The 18,447-nt window shown below is 41.1% G+C and overlaps 1 protein-coding gene and 1 pseudogene across 5 annotated transcripts in view; both read left to right on the top strand.

Annotated features, from left to right (window-relative positions):
* The first annotated feature begins 335 nt into the window (after positions 1 to 335).
* The window catches only part of APAF1 (apoptotic peptidase activating factor 1), an 85,707-nt gene continuing 67,595 nt past the window's right edge, over positions 336 to 18,447 (top strand). For 2 of the 5 annotated variants that reach the window (XM_065887181.1, XM_065887183.1), the window contains exons 1-4: positions 3,383 to 3,520; positions 3,654 to 3,810; positions 4,497 to 4,694; positions 18,199 to 18,382. In XM_065887181.1, coding sequence (XP_065743253.1) covers positions 3,383 to 3,520; positions 3,654 to 3,810; positions 4,497 to 4,694; positions 18,199 to 18,382 — 677 coding nt within the window. Of the gene's footprint in view, positions 489 to 3,346; positions 3,521 to 3,653; positions 3,841 to 4,496; positions 4,695 to 18,198; positions 18,383 to 18,447 lie in introns of those variants that run through there. The other 3 variants (XM_065887182.1, XM_065887184.1, XM_065887180.1) reach the window with 2 other exon arrangements.
* Positions 9,905 to 10,018, top strand: LOC136131704 (U6 spliceosomal RNA; annotated as a pseudogene).

Genomic DNA, 18,447 nt, shown 5'->3' with positions numbered 1-18,447 from the left:
GCGCCCCCGTTGGTGCGGCGGAGGCTTTTTTCTGCGCGCGCGGGCAGTAGTCGGAACCGGAGCGCGCGCGGCGACGGACGCCTGGAGGGGTTCCGGGTGTGTTTCTTGGCGTGCGCGGGCCGGCGTCGTCCCAGGGAGGCGGGCTGGCGGGTTTTCACTGATCCACGGTCCTGAGGCGGAGAGGCTGGCGTTATTCCTGGGCAGAAGGGGTGAGGGAGCCGGAGGTGAGGCGTCTGGGCTGTCAGCGACCCGCGAGGACTTGAAGTAGACGCGGCGGCGTCCGCAGTGGCTCCGGGCTCCCGCCCGGGTGCAGCTGCAGCGGGAGGGAAGGAACGACAGTCCGAGTGGCGCTCCTTCCTTTGTGTCTGGGTTGGAATACTCACCTTGGCGCCCCGGCACTGCGTGGGCCGCCTGCGGGGGTGACGCCTCCTCCGCAGGTCGGAGATTCCCGGGGGTCTTCAGGAGCACCCCCGGCTGCGGAGGCCCAGGTGAGACACCTGTGAGGCCCCGACCTGCCCCCGGGCTGTGGCCCGAGCCCCGAATTTCCTTTTGGAAGTCCGGTTGCCTCCACTCACCCCTACCTTGATTTTCCGGTCTGTCCCTTCAGGGCTTCTCTTCCCAGTGAAGACCCAGGTGCGAAGGTTTGGGTAACTTTGCGCCTCGCTTTTCTCCCCGAGCCCGGTTCTTCGGAGGTTCAGTAGTCGATTTTAGAGACTCAGAATTCTGGGTCAAGGAATTATTATTAATCATTCTGATACTGTACCAGGAAGTGAAATTATCTAAAGAGGAAATGGTCAACTATTACGGTTTTCCTGGATGAAGCTGTTCTTTATATTTCACAAGCTTGGAGAGTACTGACTTTACACGTTGATGTGGTTACGGAAGGTGGGACACTGAGAATTTGTTCAGAATATCTAAATGTGTACAGAGTTAAAAAACGTATAAAACTTAACGTCTTTAGTTTTAATAGGGCTAGGTAAAGTTGGAAATTAGTTTCAGGTGGTCAGAGTGTGTCTCTTGCCTTAGCTATTGGACAAAAGCTAAAAAGTTCATTTTTGTTTTGTTAAATAGAGTTTTATTACTGAAAAATTAAGGGACATTTTATGTTTTAATATGATTTTTTAAAAAGTAGTTTATTATTTATTTTTGGTTGCATTGGGTCTTTGTTGCTGTGCGTGGGCGTCTCATTGCGGTGGCTTCTCTTGTGGAACACGGGCAGGGTAGTTGTGGCTTACGGGCTCTAGAGCACAGGCTCAGTAGTTGCGTCGCACGGGCTTAGTTGCTCCGCGGCATGTGGAATTCCCCCCGGACCAGGGCTCGAACCCGTGTCCCCTGCACTGGCAGGGGGGTTCTTAACTACTGCACCACCAGGGAAGCCCGGGACGTTTTATGTTTAACTTGAGATCATAAAAACACTAACATTTAAAAATGTAGCCTTGATCCTAACCATAACTTTTTCTTTTATCAATCAGTTTCATGCCAGTTCTGGGCATTTTGTGAACCTTAACAAGCATAGGCAAATTCTCTACTTACCTGTGTTTGAAAGTGACACATTCGGTGGTACTTTTTATAGTCATTATTGATTACTGATTAATGAAGCTTAATGATTATTGCTCCTCTTCTGTGTGCTCAAAATTACTTGTGCTTATCCCTTGGCGCTTAGTACATCACATTATAATTATCTGTATTTTACTCTCCTACCAGATTGTGAATTCCTTCAGGGGTATGATTTAATCTCTGTAGATTGAGGGCCTGACACACAGGAGGGGCTCAAATGTTTATTGAATGAGTATATAAATAAACACATTTAGACTCTCACTGTATTACATTGGATAGATTCTGTTTAAAAACTTAAAAATGTTCTGATCTGGGTTTTATACCTATTGAAAAATTTGCATCATATTTGAAATAAAGTCGGTAGGAACTTAGAGTATTATACTGTGAAGAATATTATTCTTTGTGTCCTCCTAGTCTAAGAAATGACATCAGAGGATATTTTCTGTTGCTTTGTCATAGTTAGCAGCTCAGCTGAAAAATTAGTGGAGTAAGCACATGAGAAATGTGTTTACCAATGAAGACCTACCAGCTGACACTCATCTTGAGTGAGAACTAATAATACCAAGAATGCTCTATTTAGTCTTAATGATGGTAAAGAAATCAAGTAGTTTATAAATATTAGGACTTTAGTATGACCATTGTTTATAAAATCTTAAAGGAAGTTTTAAAATTGTACAAATGATAATGTGTATTGAAAAAATATTAAGACAGTATAGAAAAGAAGAAAAAAGAACGGGGGAAAATTCCCCCCAAATCTTGCTACTTGGAAGTAACCCAAACATTTTGTTGAACAGACTTCTAAACATCTCTCTATGCATTTATATGAGACCAACACATATTCTGTGCTATACATGGTATCATATTTAAATTTTTTTCAATCAGTGATGTGTCATGAGCACCTTTCCATGTCAGTACATGGAGATGTCTTATTTTAAATGGCTATATAATATTCCATCTCATGTACATAGTCTTTTTTTTTTTTTTTCGGTACGTGGGCCTCTCACTGTTGTGGCCTCTCCCGTTGCGGAGCACAGGCTCCTGACGCGCAGGCCCAGTGGCCATGGCTCACGGGCCCAGCTGCTCCGCGGCATGTGGGATCTTCCCGGACCGGGGCACGAACCCGTGTCCCCTACATCAGCAGGTGGACTCTCAACCACCGCGCCACCAGGGAAGCCCCATACTCTAATTTTTTTAATCCATACTCCGAATGATGGGCATTTAGGTTGTTCTAATATTTTATCTTACCTAAGCACTCTCTATCAACCCTTTTTGTGGATATTTTTGCATACATATATGAGTATCTCTCTGAGGTAAATTCCTAGAAGTGGGCTTTCTGGGTTAAAGAGAATGCTTACTTTAAACACATCTTAACTTATATAGCCTTCCAGAAAAGTTGCATCCACTTTGTACTCTCCTCAGGTATCTTAAAAGAATAACCATTACCTCACACCTTTGAAAGCATTAGATTTTGTTTATTTAAAAAAAATCTTTGCATGTCTGGCTGATGAAAGTCCACTGGGGAAAGCCAGGACATAGATGAAGCCCAGGGGAGGACAGAGTGACTGGCGGTGCAGACAGCCTGCTCGTTTTCTTTTCGGCGTCCCCCTTCCGTCCTCCTTTCTGTGGGCGGACACGTAGGAGAGTTTAAATAAACTCTGTTTAAATAAATAGGAAAAAAAAAAACTTTGCAAAAGAAGTCTTATTTTCTTTACATTTTTCATTACCAGTGAGGTTATACGTCTTTTCATATCTTTATTGGCTTGACAAATATTTTGATGTTTGCCTGTAGCTCATGGTTGACGGAGAAGGAAAAATTTGAGGGAGGATGGATACAAAAGCTCGAAATTGTTTGCTTCAACATAGAGAAGCCCTGGAAAGGGACGTCAAAACATCCTACATCATGGATCACATGATTAGTGATGGAGTTTTAACAGTGTCGGAGGAGGAAAAAGTAAAAAATGAGGTAAAGCCCTCTGAGGCAGTCTATGCTTTCTTAAAAATTTTTAGAATTTATTTCAAAACTTGTACTGGTCTCCACTAATTTATGTTGCAAATATATTCTTTGTAGTATACTAAACTACTTTTTTTTTTTTTAGCCCACCCAACGGCAACGAGCAGCTATGCTAATTAAAACGATACTTGAAAAAGATAATTATTCCTATATATCATTCTACAATGCTCTGCTACACGAAGGGTATAAAGATCTTGCCTACCTTCTCCATGGTGGCATTCCTATCCTATCTTCTTCCAATGGCAAAGATTCAGGTGGAATAACTTCATATGGTTTGTATCCATGATACTTTCTATCATAAAGGCTCCGTTGCTGCAGTTTTGTCTTATTGTAGATGAAATCTAGAGAGACTGATCAGTTCACTGAATCATGCATGTGAAAAAATTATTGTTTTCCAATTCAAATATTTTTATTTGCATCTATGTTACCTCTCTCATTTCCTTGCCCAGTGAACTATCTACTGCTGAGGTAATAATATACATACCATAATTTTTAGAGATAATATGGCAATTTATAGTCCTTTATTTAAGTTCTTCAGTTTTGTGTTTATCAAGTTCAAGCATAGGAAAGAATAAGAATCTTTAGAAATCTGTGTTCTTGAAAGCAATTCCATATTCTTTCCTTTACACTCTCTTCTCAGTTTTTAGTATGAGAAAAAGATTGGAGAGTCAGGGAGGAATAGGGTGAGTAAGGGCAGATACAGATGGAGATTTTCATTGTCTTTAGTCATCTTGAGAGGTACATGTTTGCTTTCGTTCTGGGTGTTCTGAGAAATCAAAGTTGAAGTTAATATGCTAGCCACATTTTCTTATTTCTCTTGGAAATTCTGAGGCTGAGACCTCAGCCTTGCTCTCTTTGGTTTTTATGGTATTACTTGAGTAACCATTTCAGTTCTCTTCATTCATGCTTGTTTTGTTTTGGATTTCAGTAAGGACAGTCCTGTGTGAAGGTGGAGTACCACAGAGGCCCGTTGTTTTTGTTACTAGGAAGAAGCTAGTGAAAGCAATTCAGCAGAAGCTCTTTAAACTGAGTGGTGAACCGGGATGGGTCACCATATACGGAATGGCAGGTTGTGGGAAGTCTGTATTAGCTGCAGAAGCTGTTCGAGATCATTCTTTCTTAGAAGGTAAGTTTTGATTACCATTGCTGGCTAAGAAGATATTGTTTAGGCATTGCATTAGTTTCCTGTTGCTGCTGTAATAAATTACCAAAACTTTTGGGGGCTTAAAACAACACAAATTTATTATCTTGAAGTTCTGGAGGTCAGAAGACAAAAATAGCTCTTACTGAGCTAAAATCCAAGTGTCAGCAGTGCTTAGTTCCTTTTGGAGGCTCTAGGGAGAATCCTTTTCCTTGCATTTCCCAGCTTCTAGAGGTGGCCTGCATTCCTTGACTCATGGTCCATTTCCCCATTTTCAAAGCTGACAGTGCATAGCATCTTCACATCTTTCTCTCTTCTCTGGTCTTTGCTTCTCTCATCACATCTCCTCCCCTGACTTTCTTGCCTCCCTCTTACAGGGGCCCTTGTGATTACATGGGGCCCACTGGATAATCAAGGATTATCTCATCTCAAAATCCTTAATTTAATCGCATTTACAAAGTCCCTTTTGCTGTGTTAGGTGGTATATTTACAAATTCTGTGGCATATGTTGTGGAGATCATTGGCTGGTGCGGGGGAGCAGTGTGGGGGGGGCATTTTTCTGCCTACCGCAGGTGATTGAATTTGAATTTTATTTTCTGCCCTGCCTGTCACAATCAGGCTTGACTAGCCAGGCCAATAAATTCATGTGTTACCAGATGGCACTTATTATCAATGGAATGAAGCTAGTTCCCTTGTATCTTAATAATTGGGGGAATTGTAGGGTTGAGAAAGTATCTTGAAAGGTTGTCCAGCTTGTATCCCTGACTTTCAACAGTACTAGACTTACAGCTTCCTGTCAGTTGAGTGTCTGTTTTGGCACAGAGTGCTGTAGGGAAGGAGATTGTTGGAAAGTCGGTTCCAATAAGGACCATCCCAGTGGGAGATTCTCCCATGTATTTGGCATCTGTATTAAATAAACTATTAATTCCATTTCCACAATTAATTCTATCAGTTATTTATCTTTAAAAATAAAAATCTTTAGTAACTTGTTTATCTTATGTGTAATCTCAAGAAAAAGAAAAATTGGGAGTTGACTGTAACAACCAATGGGTTTTTGCAGGCAGGCTTTATAGATTCATTTGACATCTGGCAACTGATTTCCCTTGCTTCAGATATTATTCATGTATTCAATAAACACTTGAGAACCTATTATGGATCTTGGCACTGTTTTGGGGCAAAAGGGATTCAAAAAGAAGCCTGTGCATCTAAGGAATTTACTTACGGTCTGGTAAGGGAGGCAGACATAGAAACAAATTACGTCATGTGTGATAAATTGAACAGTAGAAGCAAGTATAAGGTGCAAAGTTAGAACAAAGGAAGGAAGCTTTCTGTCTGGGGGAAGAAAATGAACAAGACAGGCTTCCTGAAATGACATTTTAGCTGGAGTTTGAAGGAAGAATAGAAAGAAGTTTGCAAGGCCGACTAGGCAAGGATGGGAGAGTAGAGAAGGTGGGAAGGGTATTGCGTAGTTACTGGAGTGGGGAAGGACATATGGTGCAGAAGAGGATTTAGGACATTTGGCAGGTGCACTGTTGACCCTAATGAGTCTGGTAGGTTCTCAGGGTATTCCCTATCAGGAATATTATATAGCTTCCTCAGTCTTTCGTTGCCTCCATCCATTTTCCGGGGAACTTAAAAAGATAGTTCCTGACTTCTAGTGCTTAATAACTTTTTTTTGTTTGCAATATATAATCACCAATTAAGATAGTTTATGACGGGCTTCCCTGGTGGCGCAGCGGTTGAGAGTCTGCCTGCCGATGCAGGGGACACGGGTCTGTGACCCAGTCCGAGAAGATCCCACAGGCCGCGTAGCGGCTAGGCCTGTGAGCCATGGCCACTGAGCCTGTGTGTCTGGAGCCTGTGCTCCACAGCAGGAGAGGCCACAACAGTGAGAGGCCCGCCAAAAAAAAAGAAAAAGAAGATAGTTATGACAAGATGACAAAAATGAATAGAATAAATAGTCAGCACCTGAGAGATTTAGAAAAATGGAGGCTAGGGCACATCTATTGTACACACCTGGTTTTAGTTAATACTTCACAGCCCTTGTTAACAGTATTGATCATACTCTTGTCAGAAGTAGGCCTAATTCCTAAGCCCTGGTTTTTCTCCTTTGTCATTGTAGAGAAGTTTCATGAGACTCAGAGCCATGCACATTTCAGGGCTAAGGATTTATTTATTTATTCACTTTTTTTTTCCCCCCTCTTCTGCAAAGTTGATCACCAAGGATATTTCAGGATAAAATTGGCTTAAATTTCTTTAGTGTGAAGAAATGGTCTTCCTTTCAATATAGTGATGAATTTCCTTTAAACTATGTATTTATAATATACCAATTTATAGGGTTAAAATGTGCTCTTTAAATCAGTTCTAATCGCTCTATATTATTGGGGTGAATTTTCAATTTTAGGGGTTAAAATTGACCAACAACTTATGGAATTAACTAGCCAGGAATCATATTGTATAAATTGTGGTCTCGGAATAGATTTTCACCACTTTGTTTTGAGAAAATGCCAGAGATATTAGCAGTTGTCCAGTGCATAATGAGCTTAATTCATATCCCTTATAAGCTTTTGTGAGATCTCAAGTGCAGAAGATTGAGTAAATCATATTTAGTTTATAGCCCATTATCCTATTAGGTCTATCTAAGACTTAGCTTCTTGCTGTGTTTATTTCCTTTTAAAAATTTCCCATTCTCATTTCCCTTCTCTAAAGGAAAACACACTCCTCCTATGTGTTTCCTTTACACAACTACACTACTTCATTTCTGACACCAGATGTGTGAGTTTTCCACACATCCAGCAATTCTTCAACACGAGCTGGGTGTCCTATGATTTAACTCACTTCTGAAACTATCTACCTGGAGATAGCATCAGATCCCATAGGTTAAGGGTTCAGTCCTACAAGACTGCCCCCTAACCCCTTCATATGCCAATTGCCAGTCCAGGTTGGTTGTTACCTGTGCTTCTGACAACTATACTTATTAGATTACTGGTTTATTATACGAGGATAAAACTCTGGAACAGCCAGATGGAAGAGATGCATGGGGCACGGTATGTGGGAAGGGGTGTAGAGCTTCCGTGCCCAACTTGGGTGTATCACTCTTCCTACATCTCCTTGTGTTCAGCAACCCAGGTGCTCTGTGAATCTCGCCCTTTTGGTTTTTTTATGGAGTCTTCATTCATTATGTAAGTATGATTGATTAAATCATTGGCCGTTTGTGATTGAACTCAATCTCCAGCCACTCACTCCCCTCTCCTCTGGAGGTCTGGAGGGTGGGGCTGAAAGTTCCAACTCTAATCAAGGGGTTGGTTCCTCTGGTAACCAGCCCCCGTCCTTAGGTTATCTAGGGGCTTTGCAGAAATCACTTTATTAACAGAAACTCAGGTGTGGTTAAAAGGGGCTTGTTATATGAATAATGTAAGACACCATTTCACTTTTATACCCTGGAGCTATTTCAGGAACAAAACTAAATAGTATAACAAAAGATGCCCCTAAGGCTCTTATATGGGAAATTACAAGGATCTTAGAGCTGTGTGCCAGGAAGAGTGATGAAAACCAAATATATATTTAATCACAGAATCACACCTCCCCATAGGTGATCTTTCTAATGTATTTATTGTATATTCTTTGTAAATGTATGTGTAATGTACGTTTTTTTGTAAAATGTTTGTTTATATGTAAATATTTTAAATTTGCATACATGTTAAAGTTAATTATTTTCTTCTGTTTCTTATCTCACTTGACACTATGTTTTTAAGATTTATCCTTGTTGTATGTACATATTATTTGTTACACCTGATTGCTACCCTCCATGGGGTATCTCCAATACATTTTATTGTTCATTCCCTAGTTAATAGATATATAGATTGTCTCCCGGCAAAGCTTGCTGCCCGGCAAAGCTTGGTTGAACTTTTACAGAAATGAGAATTTCTTGAGTATATGTAGCTAGGACCAGAATCTCTAAGTTACAGGATATATAAATATCAAATTTGATTGCCCTCCAATCTGTGCATTCCCATCAATAGCATGTGAGGGCTCCTGTATCCTCACTTCTTTAGTGACACTAGGTATCATCCAGCTTTGTAATTTTTGCCAGGCCAGCAGGTGTAAAGTGATATCTTTTAATTTGCATTTCTCTGATAATTTGACCATTTCTTCATAAGCTTTTTAGGCTTTTGGGTTTCCTTGTTTATAAATTTTGTTGATAACATTTGTTGGTTTTTCCATTTTGTTGCTTTTTAGGAGTTTCTTATATATTCTAGATAGTAGGGCTTGTTGCTTTTAGACTTTGTAAATACTTTCTCCTTATATTATCTGTATTAATTTTGTCCTGGATGTCCTTGATAGAAATCTTTAATTCTGATGTAGTCAAATTAATTTTTTTGCCTTCTAATTTGTATTTCCTGAATTTTCTTAAGTACTCCTATTATAGTCTTACCATTCATATTTAGCTTTTTTAAAAAATAAATTTATTTATTTTATTTTTGGCTGCGTTGGGTCTTGGTTCCTGCACTCAGGCTTTCTCTAGTTGTGGCGAGCGGGGACTACTCTTGGCTGCCGTGCGTGGGCTTCTCACTGCAGTGGCTTCTGTTGTTGCAGAGCATGGGCTCTAGGCATGTGGGCTTCAGTAGTTGTGGCTCGCAGGCTCTAGAGTGCAGGCTCAGTAGTTGTGGCGCACAGACTTAGTTGCTCCGCGGCATGTGGGATCTTTCCGGACCAGGGCTCAAACCTGTGTCCCCTGAATTGGCAGGCAGATTCTTAACCACTGCACCACCAGGGAAGCCCCATATTTAGCTTTTTAATCTATTTGGAGTCTGCTTTTGTATATCCACTAGTTCAAGAGTAGCTACTTTCCTAAAGAAAAACATTTTTTTTTTTTTTTTTGGCCGTGCTGCGTGGCCTGCAGGATCTTAGTTCCCTGACCAGGGATTGAACCCGTGCCCCCTGCAGTGGAAGCGTGGAGTCTTAACTATTGGACTGCCTGGGAAGTCCCCCTAAAGATGAATTTTAATCTCTGGAGTTCATTTCCATTCTAAAATATAGGAATATTAGATTTTTGCTGTTTAATTGTAGTATAAAACCTTTTTTTTTTCTTTTGTAAGTGGGTAACTGTATGGGTTACAAACTTCATTAAAACTGTGTTCCTACAGAAATTTTGTTATCTTAGAGCGGTGTTTGGTGTAAATTAATACTATTAAGTGCTTGCTTTGGCAGCACATATATTAAAATTGGAACGATACAGAGAAGATTAGCATGGCCCCTAATCCTTGCGCAAGGATGACATGCAAATTTGTGAAGCGTTCCATATTTTTTTTTCATGCCCGAGGCTTTTTGTTCTTATTTTGATTAACATTTTTGGAAGGATTCTTCAAGAATAAAATAAATCACATACCTACAGCAAAAAAAAAAAAAAAAATACTATTAAGTTCTTAACTACTTATGCCTATACATTTTTAGGAAACCCACTTTCCTTTTGAAAGTTCAACCCTTTATTTATTTAGGGAAATTATAAAGAGTTGATGTATTTTTAAACCATTCATACAATTTTATTTAAGTGCTGAGTTTTTTTTTTTTTTTTTTCTTTTTTTATAAATTTATTTATTCATTTATTTATTTTTGGCTGTGTTGGGTCTTCGTTTCTGTGTGAGGGCTTTCTCTAGTTGTGGCAAGTGGGGGCCACTCTTCATCGCGGTGCGCGGGCCTCTCACTGTTGCGGCCTCTCTTGCTGCGGAGCACAGGCTCCAGACGCGCAGAGCTCAGTATTTATAGCTCACGGGCCCAGCTGCTCTGTGGCACGTGGGATCTTCCCAGACCAAGGCTTGAACCTGTGTCCCCTGCCTTGGCAGGCAGACTCTCAACCACTGCGCCACCAGGGAAGCCCTAAGTGCTGAGTTTTTAAAGTATGAAAGTTTTCTTCAGAGACTGTCTAGCTATTTGCTTCCTTCTTTCCCAAGATTTCCTTGATGCTGTTAGATTATTAATTGCTACCTGCATAAACCTCATGTGAAAGTAGGAGGGGTTAATTTTCTCTGAATAAAGGCAATTTTCCTCTGATTAAGTTTCTCTGAATGAAATTATAGGTACAAGCCTCATTCAAGGCTAAATTGCTCCCTCTTGTGCCCATAGTCAAGATGTTTAGATTCTTTCTGAAATGCGAAATTAATGCTTCTGTATTTAACTGTCTTACTGTGATGGTAGGAGATTTGCAGATCAGTTGGTCTTTTGGGCTTTCTTTTTAAAGCTAATAGTGTTTCATTTTTCTTGTGTATGTTAATAATGCCCTAATTTAGTTTTAAATTTAGGAGAGAAAGACCTTTGATACTGTAGATAATAGGTACTTAAATTTATTTTTATTTATTTTTTGAATTTTTGAATTTTGTTTTTATTTTTTTTATACAGCAGGTCCTTATTAGTCATCAGTTTTATACACATCAGTGTATACATGTCAATCCCATTCTCCCAATTCAGCACACCACCATCCCCATCCCCCCACGGCTTTCCCCCCCTTGGTGTCCATACGTTTGTTCTCTACATCTGTGTCTGAACTTCTGCCCGGCAAACTGGTTCATCTGTACCATTTTTCTGGGTTCCATGTACATGCGTTAATATACGATATTTGTTTTTCTCTTTCTGACTTACTTCACTCTGTATGACAGTCTCTAGGTCCATCCACGTCTCAACAAATGACTCAACTTTGTTCCTTTTTATGGCTGAGTAATATTCCACTGTATGTATGTACCACATCTTCTTTCTCCATTCGTCTGTCGATGGGCATTTAGGTTGCTTCCATGACCTGGCTATTGTAAATAGTGCTGCAATGAACATTGGGGTGCATGTGTCTTTTTGAAATACGGTTTTCTCTGGGTATATGCCCAGTAGTGGGATTGCTGGATCATATGGTAATTCTATTTTTAGTTTTTTAAGGAACCTCCATACTGTTCTCCATAGTGGCTGTATCAATTTACATTCCCACCAGAAGTGCAAGAGGGTTCCCTTTTCTCCACACCCTCTCCAGCATTTGTTGTTTGTAAATTTTCTGATGATGCCCTTTCTTTTTTTTTTTTTTTCTCTTTTGTGGTATGCGGGCCTCTCACTGTTGTGGCCTCTCCAGTTGCGGAGCACAGGCTCCGGATGCACAGGCTCAGTGGCCATGGCTCACGGGCCCAGCCGCTCCGCAGTATGTGGGATCTTCCCGGACTGGGGCACAAACCTGTGTCCCCTGCATTGGCAGGCGGACTCTCCACCACTGCGCCACCAGGGAAGCCCTGGTTCTTGTTTTTATATCCATTCAACAAGCCTGTGTCTTTTGGTTGGAGCATTTAATCCATTCACGTTTAAGGTAATTATTGATTGATATGTATGTTCCTATGACCATTTTCTTAATTGTTTTCAGTTTGTTTTTGTAGGTCCTTTTCTTCTCTTTTGTTTCCCACTTAGAGAAGCTCCTTTAGCATTTGTTGTAGAGTTGGTTTGGTGGTGCTGAATTCTCTTATCTTTTGTTTGTCTGTAAAGCTTTTGATTTCTCCATTGAATCTGAATGAGATCCTTGCTGGGTAGAGTAATCTTGGTTGTAGGTTCTTCCCTTTCATCAGTTTAAGTATATCATGCCACTCCCTTCTGGCTTGTAGAGTTTCTGCTGAGAATTCAGCTGTTAACCTTATGGGAGTTCTCTTGTTTGTTATTTGTCATTTTTCCCTTGCTGTTTTCAAGAATTTTTCTTTGTCTTTAATTTTTGCCAATTTGATTGCTGTGTGTCTCAGCATGTTTCTCCATGGGTTTATCCTGTACGGGACTTGCTGCGCTTCCTGGACTTGGGTGGCTATTTCCTTTCCCATGTTAGGGAAGTTTTTGCCTATCATCTCTTCAAATATTTTCTCTCGTCCTTTCTCTCTCTCTTCTCCTTCTGGGACCCCTATAATGCAAATGTTGTTGTGTTTAATGTTGTCCCAGAGGTCTCTTAGGCTGTCTTCATTTCTTTTCATTCTTTTTTCTTTATTCTGTTCTTCAGCAGTGAATTCCACCATTTTGTCTTCCAGGTCACTTAACCATTTTTCTGCCTCAGTTATTCTGCTATTGATTCCTTCTAGTGTATCTTTCATTTCATTTATTGCATTGTTCATCTCTGTTTGTTTGTTCTTTAATTCTTCTAGGTCTTTGTTAAACATTTCTTGCCTCTTCTCGATCTTTGCCTCCATTCTTTTTCTGAGGTCCTGGATCATCTTCACTATCATTATTCTGAATTCTTTTTCTGTAATGTTGCTTATCTCCACTTCATTTAGTTGTTTTTCTGGGATTTTATCTTGTTCCTTCATCTGGTACATAGCCCTCTGCCTTTTCATCTTGTGTATCTTTCTGTGAATGTGGTTTTTGTTCCACAGGCTGCAGGATTGTAGTTCTTCTTGCTTCTGCTGTCTGCCCTGTCGTGGATGAGGCTATCTAAGAGTCTTGTGTAAATTTCCTGGTGGGAGGGACCTGTGGTGGGTAGAGCTGGCTGTTGCTCTGGTGGGCAGAGCTCAGTAAAACTTTAATCCACTTGTCTGCTGATGGGTGGGGCTGGGTTCCCTCCCTGTTGGTTGTTTGGCCTGAGGCATCCCAACACTGGAGCCTACCTGGGCTTTTTGGTGGGGCTAATGGCAGACTCTGGGAGGTCGCAAGCCAAGGAGTACTTCACAGAACTTCTGCTACCAGTGTCCTTGTCCTCACGGTGAGCCACAGCCACCCCCCGACCTCTGCAGGAGACCCTCCAACACTAGCAGGTAGGTCTGGTTCAGTCTCCCCTGGGGTCACTGCTCCTTCCCCTGGGTCCTGATGTGCACACTACTTTGTGTGTGCCCCCCAAGCGTGGAGTGTCTGTTTCCCCCAGTCCTGTCAAAGACCTGCAATCAAATCCCGCTAGGCTTCAAAGTCTGATTCTCTGGGAATTCCTCCTCCCATTGCTGGACCCCCAGGTTGGGAAGCCTGACGTGGGGCTCAGAATCTTCACTGTAGTGCGTGGACTTCTGTGGGTGGACTTCTGTGGTGTAAGTCTTCTCCAGTCTGTGAGTCACCCACCCACCAGTTACGGCATTTGATTTTACTGTGATTGTGCCCCTCCTACCATCTCATTGTGGCTTCTCCTTTGTCTTTGGATGTGAGGTATCTTTTTTGGTGAGTTCCAGTGTCTTCCTGTCGATCATTGTCCAGCAGCTAGTTGTGATTCTGGTGTTCTCACAAGAGGGAGTGAGAGTACGTCCTTCTACTCCACCATCTTGGTTCCTCGCTTGATACTTAAATTTAAATCTGAAAAATTCATTAGCTAGTTGTATCAGGATACTTTCTTTGCCTTGTCTTTAATCCTGGGATGATTTTAGAAAATCTTAAATAGAAAGTGCAAATTAAAAAATAACACTTCAGGAGCAACAGGTATTTTAAAACTGTGTTTTTAACATAACAGTTGTAGTATCTTCATTTAAAAAGAAGTAAAGTTCTTTCCATTTGCCCTTCTGTTCTTTCTCCTAAATTCGTCACCAGTGGTAGTCATGGTTAACAGTTTAGAGTGAGTTTTTCCAAACTTTTTCCCGTGCATTTACAATCATGTATACACAGAGAACATAGCTAAAAGTAACATAGTAAAAGTAAGTGAAGCCTCATGGATTTACTGTTTCATAAGTGTTGACTCAAGCTGAAGCAAGCCTAGAGAATGTCAGGAAGCTTTCAGGAATAGAGTAGGACTTGTTGTTTACCTTCTTCTAAGACATTGGCACTGGTAATCAAACCATGCTTCACAGCCTTGCCTTACGTCACTTACTGTAGAGTTCTATTTCTTCTGGTCATTTGTGTTTTTAAATAATATTTATCTATTTATTTTGGCTGTGCTGGGTCTTTGTTGTGGCACACAGGCTTCTTAGTTGTGGCATGCATGCGGGCTCTAGTTCCCCAACCAGGGATCGAACCCAGGCCCTCTGCATTGGGAGCGCGGGGTCTTACCCACTGGACCACAGGGAAGTTCTTGGTCATTTGTTATCTTTTAGATTCTCTTGTAGTTACTACTCAGTTCATTGCCAAATTCTGATCTAGGTCCCCTCCCCTCATTCCCAAGCCTTTGCTATACCTTCTAGACTCCTCTGTGATCAGGAAGCTCCTCTATATCATCAGCCCTTCTTAGAATATTTGCCTCCTTGCCTTACGTGAAACTGGGCAGTTCCTTGAGGATACCACCTTCTCCATAGCCTCCTTCAGTGGTGTGGCAACTTTTTTCCCTTTCTGTTCCACATATTTCAGCACCAGGAAATGGGTGGATGCTGTCCTTGCTCTCTGTTGCCTCGTCCAGGCCATTAATACTTCCTTCTCCAGCTAAATTCTTTGTCCTTTGAGGTTCATTTTTCTAATCTTTCCCTGTTATGTTATTGCCCTCTCATTCATTGATGATTGGAATTCTTAGTTATAAATTTAAGGCCTTCCCCTGTTGGCACTCTTAGTAATTTTGATATCTATGTGGATGCGTCATCCAAAAACTTGGCCTCTCAGTTTCTTGACTTCTTTATCTGCAGTGACCATTTTCTTCACTCCCCTTCAGCCATATAACTCACTGATCACAGGCTGGATCCTGGCCCATGGCATTACCAGAAACAATACCAGTTTTGAAATCTTGATGTTAAACATTCTATACCACTCTTTGCCTACCTCCATCTATTCTATTTTTTGAGTTCACTGCAGTTTTCTGACCTGTCAGGGCTTATCCCTTAATTCCCTCATATCCTCACTGTTTATCCCATCAGCCCCCTCTTAGGTTTGGGCCTAGATTTTTATTGCCCATTATTTAATTGCTCCTCAGCGTATATTCTTCACTCTTTAGGTCTCTCCTTATCTTGGGTGAAAGGTGATTCCTTCTCTATTGCTAGGAGATGGAATAGGTATTCTTCTTGATCCCCATTGCTTCATCCAGACATTACTTCCTTTCTCCTTGCTGAAGAAATCACCCAGTTGAGTTCCAATTTAAATTCATGATCATAAACCTTGGCAATTTTACTAGGTTCATTTAGTGGATGTGTAACCATTGCATTGGGGTTTGTAGGGTGTAATCAGAAAACAACTTTAGGGCTTCCTTGGTGGCGCAGTGGTTGAGAGTCCGCCTGCCGATGTAGGGGACATGGGTTCGTGCCCCGGTCCGGGAAGATCCCACATGCCGCGGAGCGGCTGGGCCCGTGAGCCATGGCCGCTGAGCCTGCGCGTCCGGAGTCTGTACTTCGCAACGGGAGAGGCCACAACAGTGAGAGGCCCGTGTACCGCAAAAAAAAAAAAGAAAACAACTTTACTCTTTTCCTTCGTTGCCTGTTCTGAACTCTTCTCTGGGCCTGATTCTTTCCCTGGCCTTGTACAGGTTCAGAGTATCCAGGTCATTTCACTAATTAAAACGTCAGGTCCTGGGAATTCCCTGGGGGTCCAGTGGTTAAGACTTGGGCTTTCACTACTGTGGACCCGAATTCGATCCTTGGTCGGGGAGCTAAGATACCACAAGCTGCGTGGTGTGGCCAAAGGAAAAAAAAAGTCAAGTTCTATTTAATACGCTAAATTTCACTTATATATAATGTTCTCCTCTTCCTCAGTTGAGCCTGCCTTAGGCTTTGGAAGCCTGCAGTGGAAGAAGAGATTAAGACGGACATTGCAGGTTATTTCCAGTTTTTTCCTGTTGTAGACAGTGCTGTGGTGAATATCCTGTGGAGGCAGAATAGTTTAGAAGTAGAGCATTGACACTGGATGTTTGAATCCCAGCTCTGGGATTCAACCTTTCTGGACCTCAGTTTCCTCATCTGTAATATGGGGATGATAATGGTATCTGCTTGATAGTCTACTCTGAGGATTAAATGTAGATTAATATGTAGAACTCTTAGGAAAGTGTTCAATAAATGTCTGTCATAAAAAGATCTTTGTGCATATATACAAATATTTCTTTTAGATGATTACATTTTTAAAATAGTGATTTCTTTTTGTACTTAATTATTTGTGAATGTCAGTAAATAAGTTGCCCTTTGGTGTAATAAAACTCATTTATCTTTGTATCTATTTTTTGCTTTTTCTTATACATTTATGATCATATAATATAAATCTTTATGGTTAATGCCACTGGTCTGATCTAATGCTGCTGTTCCCCATATTTTATTTATTTTTAAATTTTTATTCCTTAATTTTTTTGGCTGCATTGGGTCTTCGTTGCTGCGCGCAGGCTCTTTGGTTGTGGCAAGCGGGGGCTACTCTTCATTGGGGTGCGCAGGCTTTTTGTTGCAGTGGCTTCTCTTGTTGCAGAGCATGGGCTCTAGGTGCGTGGGCTTCAGTAGTTGTGGCACACGGGCTTCAGTAGTTGTGGCGTGCAGGCTCAGTAGTTGTGGTGCATGGGCTTAGTTGCTCTGTGGCATATGGGATCTTCCTGGACCAGGGCTCGAACCCCTGTCCCCTACATTGGCAGGTGGATTCTTGACCACTGCACCACCAGGGAAGTCCCTCCCCATATTTTATACATAGGGACCCCTCTTACTTTTTTTATATCTATATAGAGCTGATTACGTATAGTCTATGAAAGCTTAAGATTTTTGGTTCCGATAATATGTATGTAAAAATATGTATTTTAAGATATGCTATATGCTGTGGCTTGATTAACAAAAATGATGATGAAAGTTGACAGTAACAGTAATAATAATGTCTGTTGTTACATAATGCTTACTAGTTCAAAGCTTAATATTTGTAAGGTGCTCTCAGATCCATATCACCAATAATCCTGTCTGTTATGACCCTTTACATTTAGCATAGCAAAACCACATGTTTTATATTATTAATTTCTCACAGTAACTCTGAAATAGGTGGGGGTAAGCAGTCTTATTCTGGTATAATAAATGAGACAGGTTATTTGCTAAAGATATAAGAGCTAGTAAGCAGTAGAGCCAGACTTGAACCTAACTTCTTACTTTTAAGTCAGTGTATGGGAACCATAATGAGTGACTTATGTGTTCCTGGACATGAGTGGTTCTCAGAGGTGATTTAGCCCCTCAGGGGACATGTGACAGAGTTTAGAGACATTTGTGGTTGTTGTAACTGGGGAGGGAAAATGCTACTAGCATCTAGTGGATAGAGGCCAGGGAGGCTGTTAAATATCCTATAATGCACAGGACAGTCCCTCACAACAAAGAATTATCTGGCCCCAAATGTGCAGAGTGCTTACGTTGAGAAACTGTTGTACAGTGATCATTGATGACATAAGATAAAGATTGTGAACTTTTGTTTGGTAAGATTTTACTGATAAGCAGCAGATTAACTCCATCCTTCAGTTTCTTCACATCTGCAACTTTTCTTAGATTTGGGCTATAAAGTTCAATAATAACCCTACAAGCAACATATACACTCTGAATCAAGAGAAGTTTGAAGATGTGATGAGATTGAAGATTGGAACAAATCTTTCCTCCTCTTTCAAAGGAGGGCAGCTGTTCAAAGGGCTTAAATTTATTATTCTTTTCCTCACCAGCTTTTTTCCCAGGGGGTGTGCATTGGGTTTCAGTTGGGAAACAAGACAAATCTGGGCTTCTGATGAAACTGCAGAATCTTTGCACACGGTTGGATCAGGATGAGAATTTCTCCCAGAGGCTTCCACTTAACATTGAAGAGGCTAAAGACCGTCTCCGCATTCTGATGCTGCGCAAACATCCGAGGTACAGATGGTTATACTTATTTGGTGTATGAAGTCCCAGTGAGACTTAACTCCTGACATCTTGAG

Source organism: Phocoena phocoena, chromosome 11 (genome assembly GCF_963924675.1).
Source record: "Phocoena phocoena chromosome 11, mPhoPho1.1, whole genome shotgun sequence".
Classification (NCBI taxonomy): domain Eukaryota; kingdom Metazoa; phylum Chordata; class Mammalia; order Artiodactyla; family Phocoenidae; genus Phocoena; species Phocoena phocoena.
Note: the sequence above shows the minus strand (reverse complement) of the source record. Positions and strands in the feature narration are given on the sequence as shown.